Raw genomic sequence first — 16287 nt, forward strand, 5'->3', positions numbered from 1 at the left:
AGTAAATAATAAGTAAAGAAAAATAAGTAAAATGACATTCCCCATTGTGTGATAACTCTTTATCTGGTCACCTGTGGTCCTAATACTTTGCATACAATTATTTGCTAAAGTGGTTTCAAACAAATGCATGGAGTTCGTTATCTCAAAATGAGCAGAGCAAAACTTCAGCTGAGATTTAATCTTTTATTATTCAATATATATCAAAGCAAATTAATACACAGCAAAATTGTGCTGAGGGCAGAAAGTGGAATCCAATTCAAGAATTGAGCTAAAAAGGGGGGAAACCTGGAGTTCTAGGAGAGAAAATCAAAAGGGTGGCACAATTTCTTAATCTTTTTGGCATAATTTTTCACTATTTTTTTCAGGTGGCATAAGGCTTTTAATCTTGTCCCAAGTTTTCAGACAGTAAAGGGCTTGGTGAAGGATGCCAGTCAAACACAAGTGAAATCCATTCAGGACTCCGGAGCAGAGACTTCAAGCAAATGGATGCAGGCAAAAGAAATATCAGAGCTTAGTTGGTCTTGCAGGATCTCCCTGAAACACTGGTGTTAGTCATATTGCATTTAGTTAATCTGATACCATTATCAACACTGCCTTCTAATTTAAGGACCAGAACCAAGTTGGATCCGGCGGGAGTTCATGAGTGGTTTCAGTGTTTCTTTTTGCTCGACTTTTCAATCATAGTCTCCATCACCATGGAAGTTTCCTTATAACCTTTGACTTTGCGATCATTAGAGAACTTTTCCAAAGACTCCACCACCTCCACCTTTTCATAGCTCATGGTGTCTGGGGTGAAGCTACTGGTGCTGGTGGTGCTGGTACTGGAACCTGAACTAGAACTGCTGCCACCACGAGGTGCTGGCTTTGGAGTTGGGCCATTGTCGTTAATGTTTTTCTTTGACCTGTTGTTCCCAGGGATAGGATCTTGGGAGCTTTTGTCAGATGGTGGTGAAACAGGGTTTGGATCTTTTGAAGAAGGCTCTCCATTATTATATTTGCCTTTTCCTCCTCCATCTTTAGATCTTTCACCGATGTCATCTTCCCCATTAGGAGGCAAGGTGGGACTGAGAGGCCTGGGGTCTACCATGGGCTGCGGGGGTGGAGGAGGAGGAGGGGGTGTGCCACGTCCATGAGGCTCATAAGGATACATCATTCCATCCCTGATAGTGACAAAGATCCGGCCAGCTGACGGCGTGGATGTGTAGAAGCAGGGATCCAAGTAGCTTCCATCGCCAGTGACAAGGACGTAGCGACCTTTGGTGTAGAAGTCAGCGATTGGCTCAGGCCTCTTGTACTTTCTCATTCTGTCTCTGACAATGCTGCAAAGAGTGTCAAAGGCTTTGCTTATCTGAGCTCCATCTGGGACATCCTGTGGAGACACTCCACTGAGAACAGGCCTCTGCTCTTCTGTTTTCACCTTGTCCCCCTGCACTTCCCCAGATGAGACACCCTTTGGTTCCTTATCTTCACCCTCTGCAACATGTCTCTCCTCCTGACCATTGTCTATAACATCTTTTGTGGTCAGCTCTTTCTTCTTCAAGACCTTTTTGGCCAGTATCTTCTGTCTGGGCTTTATGCTTGTGATATCCTGGATAGCCTGGGTGATATCTGGGCACAAATGAAGACAAGTCAAGTGTTAGCTTTGTAAATATGGAGAGTATTTTCTAGCCTCTATTATGACGGCAGCTGACTATACACTTTAGGGTGACTTTAAAAACAGAGCAGATGTCATTTGTTCATCATGTCCTTACCTTTACCCCTGCTTGATGCACTGGGTGTGTGAGTATAGCGGTAATTAGTGGTAAGCAGGGTAATGGGAGTGCCAATTATGGCAGAATTCAACCTGCAGGTTGAAAAAACAGAGAGAGGGAGAGAAAAGTGTTGCCCAGGCAACAGCAATATAGTTTAAACGCTTTGCCAATCTTAAAAACCTATACCTGACATATCAGAATATTAAAAAAGAACAAAGAAGTCTAAATAAAAATTTAGAAATTGAACTATTGCAACGTGGAACAGACAAATATCTGTTATGTCACAGGGCCATCTGCTGGTGGAAACAATGTCATCCAGTTTAAATTCCCTGCTAGAGTAAGTGGATTAAATCTCTGTACAAATAAATAATTAAATAAATCCTATTCAGCACTGCATGTGCAATTTCCTTGGGTGTTGGAGGATGTTAGAACTTGTGTTTGCTAAACTGTATTTGTGAAAAGCAGTCTACCTGTTATCTTCATTCTCGATGATCCTCTTGTACCGCTCCAGCTCATTCTCAAGAGATGTCTGATACATAGCCAGGTGGCGACATTCACTGGTGTACTTCTCCAATGACTTCTCAGCTTCTTCAATCTCCTTCCGTTTGGAGTCAATCTTCTCATTGTATGCCTGGATCTCATCGTCATAACTCTCTTGTGTGCTTTTTATGGCTTGCTCCAGCATTGCAGTCTGAGAGAATACAATAGGATTTAAGAAAGTATTATATGCAGTGCCCTGCGACAGACTGGCGACCTGTCCAGGGTGTACCCCGCCTCTCGCCCAGTGAACGCTGGAGATAGGCACCAGCAACCCCTGCGACCCCATGAGGGATAAAGCGGTTCGGAAAATGGAATGGAATGGAATTATATGCAGTATTGATCATTTTGATTAATAATTGGCAACTTCTTGCTCTAGTCATCATAATCATTATTTTATGAATGTAACTAGTAAGATTGATAATAAAATGATAAGTCAGATAGTTAAATTAGATATTAATTCCCTGAAAGGGTATAACAGTGGTTTCATATGGACCTTTTTTTTTTTTTTTTTTTTTTTTTTTTTTTTTTTTTTTTTTTTTTTACAAATATCGAATGAATCTAACAAAAAATAAATAAATGCAATATGGGACAGTTTACAAAACACATGTTTATGTAAAATGTAGTGATCCTTGGAAGTGTGGCAATATTATGTATGTTGTCTCTGCGTGTCACATTATCTGTGTGCATCCTGGGCCGGTGCCTGTCTAAAAAACACAAGAATAGAGATTTTTTTCTTTTCTGAAAATGTCTGGTTAGCAACCAAATAGCTGACTGGATTATCCTATTATACAGGTAAATTAAACTTGATTCATCCTTTTGCATATGAAATAGCATTCCTGTATGTTTTACTTGTTTGTTAAAGAATTTAGGAAATTAAGAAAAAAACAATACAAAATAGTGCCTAGCTATACAAAAGGATGCTGTGTTTTTTCTGCTAATGGACAGCATTTTTATTTTGTTTGGGAATCCGCTTATATCAGTCTTTGGGCACATCTGATTGGAGTGAAATGTCATGTTGCCATGGTGACTTACCTCACTCTGTAGACGTTGCTTCTGAACCTTCAGCTGACAGAGGGCGCTCTTGTACTCCTCCAGCTGAGTCTGCAGTCCTGGTACCTTCCTTTGGGCCAGCAGCTTCTCCTGCTCCTTCACACAGTTAGAACAAATCAGTACCAACTCAACAGTGAGGTTTGCATATTGTTGCAGCATGATATTGAACACCTCCCTGACACAAAGTGATTATTTATTTGTAGTGAAATTTGAAAAAAAAAAAAGAAATAAGAATTAAAGGTCTGAAATACTAAATCAGATATGTGATACATTCTTATCTTGCCTTCTTCTGAAAACACTAAAACTGATACATTTGAAAAATGAAGCATAAGCTGGATGACATTGGAATATTTGACTTTAATAGTAAAAAAGCTAATATGCTTGGATATAACATTTCATACTTATTTAATAACTTCAAGGGGAGTGCATGGACACAAAAGAGGAAATTGCTATGATGGTATGATAACTTTTTAACCTTTTTAACTAATTACAGTGTTGAAATGCTTAATAATTTACATTTTAGGTTTGTGTGTTTTTGGAACAAAACTTAAATGCAAGGACAGGATCAATGGGCAGTTTCTGATTTTTTTTCTCAAATGATATACAATGTATGCTCTTAAACATTTCTAATAAAATGAAAAATACAAGATGGAAATTATCCTACTTTTAAACTGTTGTGTTGCCCACGGATATGCTTTTTTTTAAGTGGTCTCAATATATAGCTTTACTTTTATAAATTAAATGATGATCATTACTTAAATTAGGGTCCCATCAGGAGCAACGTATGTGTACAACAGTCTTAAAACAAATTAGTGATTTCAAAGTAATCTTTTAACTCATTGCAGCAAATAAAAACAAACTACAAATAATTTTGCCTTCATTTCATTTAGTATGAAGACTTAACCAATTAAACAATGTCTGCATTAAAAGCAGTGCAGCCTATGAGAAACCTTTAAACTAATAAATCTCTTATTTTCGAACACCCACCTCTTTGCAAGTCACTCAAGAAATTAATATGCACTAAGGGGCAGGGTGTTGGTTATAAATAACATATGTCCATGCACAGAGCTCTGAGGTACACCACATGTAACTTGAAATGGCACGGACTGAATGGAGTTGATTTGGATAGACTGAGTGCAGCCACAGAGATTTAACCGAAACCAGTTTAAATACTGGTTTCAGTTAAATCTCCTTCTCCAATAAGAGTAAGACTTTTTTTTCTTTGTTATGTAAAACAAAGGAATTAATTCGTGTAGAAGTGTACAGAAAGTTATCCTGCTTATAAAAAAAAAACATTTTCCGTGTGGTCTTGCTAAGAAATATAACTTTTATATTGCTATATAATGATGATCTTTCTTTTTTTTATTAGGTCCTCATCTGGAGCAAAGCACTCAAGTAACAGGCATAAACATGCTGGTGTTTTCAAGGTGGCTAAATAAATCTTTAACTCATCACTGCATTAATAAAAACTGTGGCTCTCACCCCATCGCCCATGAAGACTTAACCAATTAAAGCACGTCTGCATTAGGAAGCAGCGCTGCCTCTGAGACGCATTTAAACAAGTAAATCTCCAATCTGTTGCATTCAAACAGAAGCCATTATGGCACAGTTACTCAGAAATTAGAATGCACTGTCATTCCCCTCAGTATTTACCTAATTACGTGTCCGGACACTTTAAAAATTGGCTAGTCTTTACAGGAGTTTCGATGAAAGGTTTGGTGCATGTTTGTCCCAACAGAGCATGCACAAGCGCGCGCGCACACACACACACACACACACACACACACACACACACACACACACACACACACACACACACACACACACACACACACACACACAATCAGACAAATGGATGGACAGGAAACCAATTGAACAGAGGAGCCAGTAACCTCATCAGCTGCTCACACGTTGCAGGGCTGACACACATGCAAACACCGTCCTCTTCCCCCGGGGAGAGTTGAACGCACCCGAACACACAAACAGAGACGATGACAACTTAGTGACCTTACCTCAGAGATGCCTGCTGACACATTAGGAACAAGGGGAAGTGTCTGGTTGATTTGCTGCAAAATGTTTACATAGGTTTGGATCTCTGCTAGGTTCTGTGAAAAGGAAGATAAGACAAAAAAGAAAAAAAATTAGGTGCACGGCTCAATGTGAAAGAGTAAAATCATCAGATCATCAACTAAAAGTTGGCTGCAAATCTGCTTCAACCTTACTGTGGATTTGAGGAGTTAAAATTAATGCAGTTAAAGGCTTTTACTAAGCTCAGCTATATGACCCAATATTTTTGCGGACAAAGAGGATTTTCTGTCTATAACCATTCATATTATTGTGATCTAGGAGCATGATAAAGCGTGGCTTATATTTCCTCTGGAGTAATAATTTGAAGCTCAGCAGCCAAGACCCTGCATTCACGTGAAATGATTCCCCCTATTCTCTTCCACATTTCGCAGAAACAGCAATGCCCTTTGATATGCTGCGTGAACGCTGTAGAGTCATGGATTAATTCATCAATAGCAGTCACAATTGAAACAAACAGAAAAAGACAGAAATTCTGAAGGTAGGGAAGTCTTTTGTATTCATCTGTGAAGCATGTGACATTCTAGTCATTTTATGCCTCAGCATTTTTGTTGCCTTTGTTTTCGAGCTTCCAGCTTTTACTGCAACACAAAGGGTTATTTTCTTTTCCTTTTTTTCCTCCCTCTGTGCATGTCCCTCTGTGAGTGCCTGTGATGGCCACTGCTTTTCTTCTTCTTTTTTTTTCAACTCTACAATGTTTTCACCACCTACATCACAAAAAGCAAATGGTTGCTAAAGCCCCAGGAAAATTGCAGCCCATCTAGTGTCACCTGTTTAGGTGTCAAAATACAAGACTTATATACAGTAGTTAGTATGAAGTCAAATGTGCGTCGAATGCAGCATATAAACACACAGAGTCTTATCTACAATTCTTTGAAATATTACTGTTTGATGAAATTTAAGTTTTTGGACGGAACAGGAGTTAACTAGTAACAGAAGTTACAAAAATTAAAATAATGACGATTAAGAGGTTAAAGTGTTGTTGTTAGTTTGTTGTTTACAGGGAAAATGTGTGCACCATTCAGATTATGTTACCTAAAACACCATTTTACAGGAGTAAATTCTAATTATGAAGAAACCTATCCTTACACAAACCTGTAAAATAGTGATTGCATTCTACTTATTTGCATCTCCATGTGTGTTCGTAAGCACTCAGTTCATATCATCTGTACAAGTGGAATAACCACAACCGCATTATTCTTGACGGTGTTGATTTCGGATTGATTCTGGGTGATACTTCTTTTAAAATAAAGGAAGTTACAATTAAGCTGTTTTGGTAGCTAATTGAATGTAGTGAGCTGTTTTTTTTTTTAAGTACCTGGTTTGCAATATAGCTAAATCTTCTGTACCTGGTAGAACCAAGAGAAATGTGACAGAAGAATCTAAATTTGAACTGACCACAAAAACCCTGTATGTTTGTACCTCTACATCTGGAGTAGAAAACCCATGGGTAGAATATTCAAACTTACATTGTTGTTTGGCTACAAACAACCACCAACAACGAAAAGCTGGCTTCTGAAAATGATTAACGCAACAATAGGGTTTTAGGTTAAAAAACAATGAGTTTTATAATAGGTATTATTAACCTTTTAGTCTATGACATCTTGTTGTTTCCATCCCTAACCCCCAAAGAAAAATCACTCCTTAAAAATATTTAAACACAAATAATGTGCTCTCGGTAGAAGCAAACACATTGGCAGGTTATTATCAGATTAATTAATGTTTTAGTTTCAGTAATTTTACACCTGCGACTTCAACTTCTTCTTGGTCCTGCAAAACAGCAACGGCCTGCTATTTGTATTTTTCAATGACCCTAAAACCCATGCTATTTTGGCTTTTAGGCCACAAAATAGTTTCATAGTGTCTCCATTCATTGCAATAGAGTTGACAGTCAGTGGCATCATATGAAATATTGCAATGGTGACATTATTGGGAAACAATGCACTGACAATATTCCCTATAATATACTAATTTTTTCTTCCTTCCTCTCCTTCCCATCTATTCTTCCTACACTATGTGACCTTTAGTGTTTGGGGCAAGGTCATTTATGTCTGGCGTGAGACTCTGTCCAACTGGCTAAATATTACATAACATGAAAAAAGTTATGCAAGTTCATAACACAATGATTAAACTCCAAACAGTCCTTTGTGGTATGAACATTGCATCCACTGACGGTACTTTAACAATATATGGTGCAGACACACTGGTGTCTTTCTGCATGCTGCATTTTCTTCTAGAGCGTGCGTCAGTCCTCTTCACATACTTCTTTTCCCTCCCTCAGTCCAAAAACATCACTGTTAGGTTGACTAGATTCTCTAAATTGTCCTTAAGTCTGAGTTTATGTTTTCATTGTTGCTTATCCTGCATGTCTCTGTTTTCCTGTGAGGAACTTGCGACATGTCCAGGATGTACCCTGACTCTTGCCCATTGATTGCTGGAGATAAGCACGAGCTCTCCCAAGGCCCTGCATGGAAAAGCAGGTATAGGATGGATGGATGTTGACTTAATGTGAGGCCATTTTTAGGTCATTCTGAAAATGAGCAGCAGTGAGTTTTTTCATCTAATTTAAGGTGTAAAATTGGATGTTTATGCATTTTGTTATCTGTATTTTGTTGTGTGAGAGAACACTTTTTTACTTGTAAGAATGCTAGTCTGGAGATCACTCAAAGCCTCACGAGTTACAGGAATAAGTTGGGTACCAAGCCAGAACAGTCAGTTTATTGACTGACTTCCCAGCTGTTTATGTCTTGGCAGCCATAACTTTATCCAAAGCCCAACACACTAAATCACTTCACAAATATTTTCAGTCTTTTTGACTCATATCCAGATTATGTGGGAATAGGCAATGAGGCTTTTGGGGCATTGTTAACAGCTGAACCTACTCCATGTACAACACATTTTGCTACAGCATGATGAGGAGTAAATGTGACAAACTCTTCGGAGGTAATGCAGGTTTTCATACAGAGATTATTTAACATTAATTTAATGTACACATCTTCTTCTCCCCCTAGTCTCATGTTTTGCTTAAATTTTACATCGCTTTATGTATGAACATTACACATCAGAAAATGTCTGATATCACACATTATAGAGATGAACTATAAGTGTATGTTAGGTGAAGACAAAGCTAAAATATTTGGATTAAATGAGGGGTGGATGGATGGATGGATGGATGGATCAATGGATCAATGGATGGATTTAAATCAGGTAACAAGGAGGAGCTGAGAGCTGTGTAGAAGGAACTGTAAAGGAAGATCCACAGCTGCAACCAGGGTCCGAAATTAACACTCGCCAGTCGCCAAATGCGAGTAAATTTCCCGTTTGGCGAGTGAATTTCAGAGGGCTAGCTGCCACATGGCGAGTAAATGTTTGTACCAAATAAAATAAAAATAACATAAAAATAACGAAACCCATATGATCCGTTCACAGCTCTGTCCATCCAGAGCTCAGTCTAGACCCGCCTTCTGCGGTGCTGGTTCAGCTTCTTTCACATTCAGAACCAGTCATGGCTGCACGCTGGATCAGAAAACAGATCTGCTAACCAGATACAGTCTAAAACGCCAATTAGTCTGTTTATAAGTTTCGTTCTTATTTATTCTGATTTTTTTTAACTACCTGCGCTGCGGCTCTGTGCTTCACTGCTCTTACTGCGCCTCCCCCGCCCCCTCTCGGAGCAAGGTGCTTTTATCAGCGGCCAGCCTTCAAAACGTGAATCGCTATGTTTAATGTCCTTCCACTCGTACCAAAATGTCCCAATTAAAGTCAGAGTCAGTAACTGTTTTTTCATGCTCTTTTGTTTTTAACGACACAGAACCAGCGCTGCTTCGGTGGGCGTGGTGCGTTGCGCTTGAATTCAGGTGCGCAAAATTACGTTACATGTAACCTGTAACATCGGGGGCGCAGCGCACGAGGGTAAAATCCAGCTGCTGGATCAGCGTAAAGACGCAGCGTGAACCCTGAGTGCTTTAAGTGTTGCAGCTGAGGGGAAAATTTTGAACCATACACAGGGGCGGATCTGTTATGGCCCCTGTACTAAAAACATGATGTTAAATTTCTTAGGATGATAAAATGCTGACAAAGATAACGTGACTGACTGGTCATTTGGATCAGTTGTATTTTTTTTTGTTTATGTTTTTACCCAATAATAAAATAACAAAATAATAAAAAAAATATAAAAAAATAACAATTAAAATTAAGCTGTTTCACGTTAAGCTCCCGCTGTATTGAGAAAAGATCAGGGGTCTGCAACCTGCAGTTCCAGAGCCACAATTGGCTCTTTGGCTTACTTAATATTTTAAACGATGAAATGTTGACCTGTTAAGTCCCCCCCCCCCCCCCCCCAATCTTTTGTTCTGTGCCCCTGTGAAAAATACTGGCCCCACCCTGACCCCCCCTGCTAAATTTGGCCTAGAACCCCCACTGACCGTACTGGCTTGATGAAACTCTGCCTCATTCACAAATAAGACCAACATGGATAGAATAATGATAATCTGTAGTGTTTTTTAATCGCCTGGATGTGAATCTGATAATTCATATTGTGTCTTTTATAATCAACTACAATATTTTCTTTTTTTTAAGTCAGGAAACAAAGGTTTCTCTTCCAGGGTCCAGTCAGCTACGCCCCCAACCACACCCCCCATAATTAACATAATCTCACTCTTAATTTTTATAAAAATTGAGGTCTGGTCAGGATTAATATTTTGGCCGGTAAAAAATATGCCTGGCCGGTGGCCATCTACCGGCCAACTTGGCCGGTGAATAACAAAGTTAATTTCGGACACTGGCTGCAACCCTTCTTCTCTTCAACAAGTGCCTGCTTCCTTTCCCAAACTTCAGACTGCTCAGCTTTCAGACATCACCCACTCCCTCTGCTTCATAAGATTCTATCCCACAGCCCCCTTCCCTGCCACAATCCTGTTCCTTGACACTTCAGTTGGGGAAAAAGCTTTCAAAAATCGGGTTGCGAAAGGCTGCCGGTCCTAATAGCATCAGCCTCAGGTTCCTGAGGTAATCAACTATGTGGCGTCATGTGATGCATGTTCAACATGAGCCTGAAACTGGGACAGTGCAGGACATTCCACATCTGAAGGACCTCATTGACTACAAGCCAGTAGCACTGACCTCCCATCGGACGAAGACCCTTGAGAGGTTGGTCCTGAACCAACTTTGCCCCTCGGGGAAGTCTTTGTTGGATCCACTGCAGTTCGCCTATCAGCCAGGAATCGGGATAGATTTTGCCATCATCTACCTTCTGCACCAAGCTCTGACCCACCTGAAGTAACCTGGAAGCACTGTTAGGATCATCTTCTTAGACTTATCCAGTGCTTTTAGTACCATCCTGCCAGGACTTCCGAGGGACAAGATGGAGCTGTCAGGAGTGGGCCACCACCTGTTCCAGTGGATACTGGACTACATCAATGGCTGCCCGCAGTAGATGAGGACACAAGGCTGTTTCTCTGGCAGACCGGTCTGCCGTCTGGAATTCCTGATGGGAACTTTGCTGACTCTGTTTGTGCTCATCCTCTGTACTCCAGACTTCTCAATCAACTACCCAGGGTGCCAGACATTCTCAGATGAATCTGCCATCGTCAGCTTCCCCAAAGGTGCGCTATCGCAGATCCTTCCTCACAGCAGCTTTTAGACTTCATAACAATCGCACTTAGTGTTCACATCCCTGCTGTTTTTGCAGTTTTTTTCATTTGTTGTTGGATAAGCTGTTGTTTTTTTTAATAAATAAATATACATGAAGGTGTTTTTTTTTTACAGTTTTAAGTCACCCTGCACAGGTTGTAGTAGTGTTTTTCTTATATTGTAAATGTGTATTTATTGTGCACTTTATTTTATTATTATTTTTTTACCTTTTGTGTGGCTGCATGCTTCCATTTGCCTTTCACTTTGCTACTGGTACACTGGAATTTCCCCACTGTGGGACTAAAGTATATTTCTATGGATGCATGGGGAGTCTGTGTCATAGTTTTTCAAATCTTGTAACGTATGCTGGCATCGCTTAAAAAGTCTGTTATTCTTATGTGGGTTTAAATATTAAAAGATGAGGGCGGTTTCTGGACGTCAAGCAATGCTTACCATATGAAGTATGCATGTCTCTTAATGTACTGTAAGTTGATAGCATTCAAATGTATCAAGGCAGATTACGTTACTTTTGATGTCTTGGATGTGTTTTCTTTCACATACCTTATGATCGTCTAACCTTGGTGTGATGAAAGGTAATTGTCCTATACACAGAGTGTATACAGTGTAGGTCTGCTCCCAAGTGTTAAAAATCACTAGCTAAATTAATAGGAAAATAGGACAGACTGCACTCCTATGGAGGCATGTCAAGAATTAGTGAATGTTATCTGTGTTAAATGTGGCTAGCACAGCGTGAGATAAAATTGTGCTACTTTTAGGTCACGATGTTACGTTTGAATAGCATTTCCCTAAATTCCATAGCAGTGGTCAGCAGTTAGTTAGCTAGACTGACCTTCTTATGTCTGTCTCTGGTGGAGTTGATGTCATCCTGTAGGAACTGAGACTGGATCTGGTACTCCAGATTCTTTAACAGAGCGCTGTCGGCCTCCTGCAGGGCAAGGAGCGAACGGAAGGAAAGAGAGAAGAAAGGTTATGTCAAGGAAATGTTAAGTAAGAGAACACTGATCTATAATTTACTCACATAGTGTCACAAAACAAAACTGTTCCATTAACAATCTTCGTTATTGTTCATGTTCTGGTTTCAAAAAATCCTATTTTCGTATATCGTCTACGTACAAACAAGCACAGTTTTTTTCAGGCAGTACCTTGTTTAAATGTTCGAGAGTGCCCCGGAGACGCTCTTGGTATTCACATTCATTTTTGTATCTGGAAAAAAAAAACATTTGCACTGAAGCCATGAGTTACAGAGGATCCAGCTGTTGTTTTTTTTCTGTCTTTACATTGTCTGCTGTTAAATGTGTTTTGGTGGAGATTTTGGGTTTTATTTATTTCCTTTTTGGTTTGTTGGTTTAGAAGGTAATGGAAAGTGTTCATTCACTGACCACAATTTCATTCTTGAGGCATCAAAGTATCAAATTTATCATCAAAGTTTTTATTTTCATTCTTACTAAAAATTGCATGTTGAGACGTTATAAATACCCTTCTCAGTAATCAACAGAAACATCTTTATAGGCATTCTTCTGGTATTTTGACAATTTATCTTGGGTGAAAAGTTTTCGAGTTTGGGAGGTCTCCTTGCCACAATAATCTTTAGATCCCCCTACAGATTCTTTATACGATTTACTTTGAACTTTTGGTGGACTAATGCAAAACTTTCATCCATCTTTGATGTTTGAACCAAATATAAACCACTGTTTGTCCTCGTTCTTACTTGTTGGTAAAGTCATCCAGCATGCGGCAAGCCTCCCTCAACTCCCGCTCCAGCTTGCCGTGGTCGGAGCTCAGCTCTCTGATTCGCTGTCTGTTGATTTCAATCTGCTCTGTGAAGGCCTCCTCCAAGCCACTGGCCTCCTCCATCCGCTGCAGGGTCTCCAGCTGCTTGCGGAACACGGCGTTCCGCTGCTCCAGCACCCGAGCCCTGTTGATGTACCGGGCGAAGCGGCTGTTGAGCTCCTGAAGGCTCTCCCAGCCCTGGATGGCTGAGATGCCTGCAGAGGTTTCATCGTCCTCAGTTTCCTCATCAAAGACATCTGAGCGCTCATATTTCTCCTTCCGGACCTCGTGCAGGTACCTGGTCTTGAACATATTGGCCTCGGTCCACTGGTCTGATGGTATCCCAGATTGCTTGATTCCCCTTTAGCACCTTTAATGTGAGAAAACTTGGATCCTCACCCTTTGCAGTCTCATGTTAGACTGAACTGTGTGAAGCAAATGCTAGAGTCGAAATAACCCCCCCACCCCAGGCCAACATCCAGGGTCTCTCTGTCATTCATATCGGCCTGGGGCCTTCCAGATTTTTTGTTTGCCTGTCTGGCTCTGATCTGAAAGGCATTGCTGTTGATGACAAAGCAGAAACATGAAAACAAATAACTGGCTTTCCAGGGAAAGAACTAGGTCGACCGTTCACCATTATTTTGGTTCTTAGTCAGCTGCTTTCTGTATCTCTGTTGGAACTCTGGATGTTGTCCCACTGCTGCCCAGAGGGGCAATTTTGTGCAGGACAATGTGTCAAACTGTCTAAAGCAGTTCATGGCAAAAAGGTCTAGTATGTTGAGGTTTAGTTGGACTGTGCTTATATTAAATAGATTTATTTCCCCTTTGTTACATTTCACAAAATTTCTACATCAATCTTTTAAACCATCTATGATTAATCTGCAGGATGAATTCCTTACCCTAACAATGACCAATCTTTTACCCAAAGAAGAAACAATCCAATCTATGTCTGTTTGCACTGTTAAAATTTACCATAAACAAATTCACAATTAAAGAAATATATATATAAAAATTACAAACACAAATAAACAATGAAATGATGAAATACATTTTTTATAAATTGACTAATTCCTTTACCAAATAAACTGAGCTAAGAAACACACAAATAAATAAAACACACACTATCTATCTATCTATCTATCTATCTATCTATCTATCTATCTATCTATCTATCTATCTATCTATCTATCTATCTATCTATCTATCTATCTATCTATCTATCTATCTATCTATCTATCTATCTATCTATCTATCTATCTATCTATCTATATTATATAATTCCATTCAACAAGTGAAACATGTATATTATATCCATTAATTAAACACAGACTGATTTATTTCAAGTGTTTATTTCTTTTAATTTTGATAATTATAACTGACAACTTATTAAAACCCCAAATTCAGTATCTCAGAAAATTTAAATATTGTGAAACGGTCCAATATTGAAGACACCTGGTGCCACACTCCAATCAGCTGATTAACTCAAAACAACTGCAAAAGCCTTTAAATGGTCTCTCAGTCTAGTTCTGTGGGCTGCACAGTGATGGGGAAGACTGCTGACTTGACAGTTGTCCAAAAGCTGACCACTGACACCTTGCACAAGGAAGGCAAGACAAAATAAGGTCATTGCAATAGAGGCTGGCTGTTTCCAAGCACATCAATGGCGAGGCGAAGGGAAGGAAAAGAAGTGGTAGAAAAAAGTGTACATTAAAGAAATAATGTCAAAACATTGGAACATTCTTCAGAGTGATCCAAATTTAAAAAGTATTCCAATAAACTCGCAATTAACCTATAAGAGAGATAGAAATAACAGGGACTGGGTTGTCAAAGCTTTCTATAACACCCGAGAAACCTTGATAAACCACAACCTACAGGGTAAATTTGGAGCTCGCAAAAATTGTCAATACACTGAAAATGTTAATTATTTTAAACACCCAACTGGTGGTAAGGTCATTTAAAAAAAGTTTTATTCCATTTAAAAACTTCCCGGGGGGAAGCGGAGCGGACTCAGCGTTGCCTGATGGATATGGAGGTGGGTGTCTGAGAGACTGGTGGGCGAGCAGCGCTGGGAAGCGCAGAAACTGCACGGCTCTGCCTGCTGAGTCCTGACATTATGGAGATGCAGATTTTATTTTCCAACAGGACTTGGCATGTGCACACAGCTGCAAAGCTACCAGTACCTGGTTTAAGGACCATGCCCAGCAAACGTGCCTGACTTTAACCCCATAGAAAATCTATGGGGTATTGTGAAGAGGAAGATGCAATATGCCAGACCTAACAGTGCAGAAGAGCTGAAGACCACTATCAGAGCAACCTGGGCTTTCATGGCACCTGAGCAGTGCCACAGACTGATCAACTCCATGTCACTGTGCAGTTTTTTTACAAGTAAAAGCCTACATGTACGGATGCTTTTCATCAACTGACTTCCTGCTTGAATGATCTGCTCTGCTCTGCTCCAAATTGACTTGGAGTTGGTGCAACAAGCAGCAAAAAATAGAACATCCAGGTATTTTAGAGAAGCGGTGAGTGCGATGGCATCTGGGGCTTTCATAAATGCACCACGGTGCACCGGGTGGAACTGTTCTGACTGACAAGAGTTGCTGTGATCAGCTGCGAAGGTGCAGCACAGCCACTCCATGGTGCTTCCACGTTAAGTGGAATCGAGGGGTGACGTGAGCGTGAGCGATGACTGTGCGTATAGAGAGGTCATCACTAACTTTGCCAGTTAGTGTGCATGTTACCATTTGCACATCAACAAGATTAAGGAGATGGTGACTGACATCCGCAGGAAGGGTACTTCTGCCTCAGAGTAGACATCCAGAGATGTCAGGGAGACTGAGGCGCCATATAAGTAACTGGGTGTTCATCTAAACAATGAGCTGGACTTGTCCACACAGAATAACGCCCTGTATCAGAAGGGCCAGAGTAGTCACAACCTTTTGAAGAGACTTAAATCCGGGCTCTGCTTAGGATGTTCTTCAATATTGTGGTAGCCTCTGCGGTGTTCTATACTGTGGGCTGCTGGGATAATGACCGCACAGAGCAGGATGAGTAGAGTGGACAGAGTGGTCAGTTCAGTTGTGGCTGGGCTTTACTCAAAGCAGACAAGATAACCAAACAGGATTCCAGCCAGCCATCGGGTGAAAAGGAGTACCCCAAACCTAGATCAGTAGTCATCCCCTATGCTGTGGGAGGGTCATAGAAACTGAAACGTTTATTTTCTAAACATGATGTCCCAGTGGCTTTCAAACCGTAAAACACATTAGGGCAAAGACTGGTTCACCTCAAAGATCTGGTCCCCCAACAAAAACACAGCAATGTTGTGTAGTGCCAAGAGGACTGTAACCAGTTATACATTGGGGAAACAAAGCAACAGATGTCCCAAAAGATGGCAGAGCACAGAGGAGCAATGTCATTGAGCCAATATTCAAGTGTTTAC

General features: G+C 40.2%; 1 protein-coding gene across 2 annotated transcripts; it reads right to left on the minus strand.

The window, feature by feature from the left end:
- Nucleotides 1–169: 169 nt before the first annotated feature.
- On the minus strand, nucleotides 170–13334 carry LOC105919076 (filensin). 2 transcript variants are annotated; one of them, XM_012854306.3, is made up of 8 exons: nucleotides 12787–13334; nucleotides 12221–12281; nucleotides 11908–12003; nucleotides 5354–5446; nucleotides 3324–3431; nucleotides 2222–2442; nucleotides 1752–1843; nucleotides 170–1608 (listed from the first exon to the last, which is right to left on the minus strand). In XM_012854306.3, exons 1-8 carry the CDS (start codon nucleotides 13158–13160, stop codon nucleotides 650–652), a joined length of 2004 nt encoding a protein of 667 aa, XP_012709760.2. In that variant the 5' UTR covers nucleotides 13161–13334; the 3' UTR covers nucleotides 170–649. The 2 variants fall into 2 exon arrangements, with proteins under 2 accessions (XP_012709760.2, XP_012709759.2); XM_012854305.3 differs by having other exon boundaries at nucleotides 3324–3437.
- Between the last annotated feature and the right edge of the window lie 2953 nt (nucleotides 13335–16287).

This window comes from Fundulus heteroclitus, chromosome 22 (assembly GCF_011125445.2).
Source record: "Fundulus heteroclitus isolate FHET01 chromosome 22, MU-UCD_Fhet_4.1, whole genome shotgun sequence".
Taxonomy (NCBI): Eukaryota; Metazoa; Chordata; class Actinopteri; order Cyprinodontiformes; family Fundulidae; genus Fundulus; species Fundulus heteroclitus.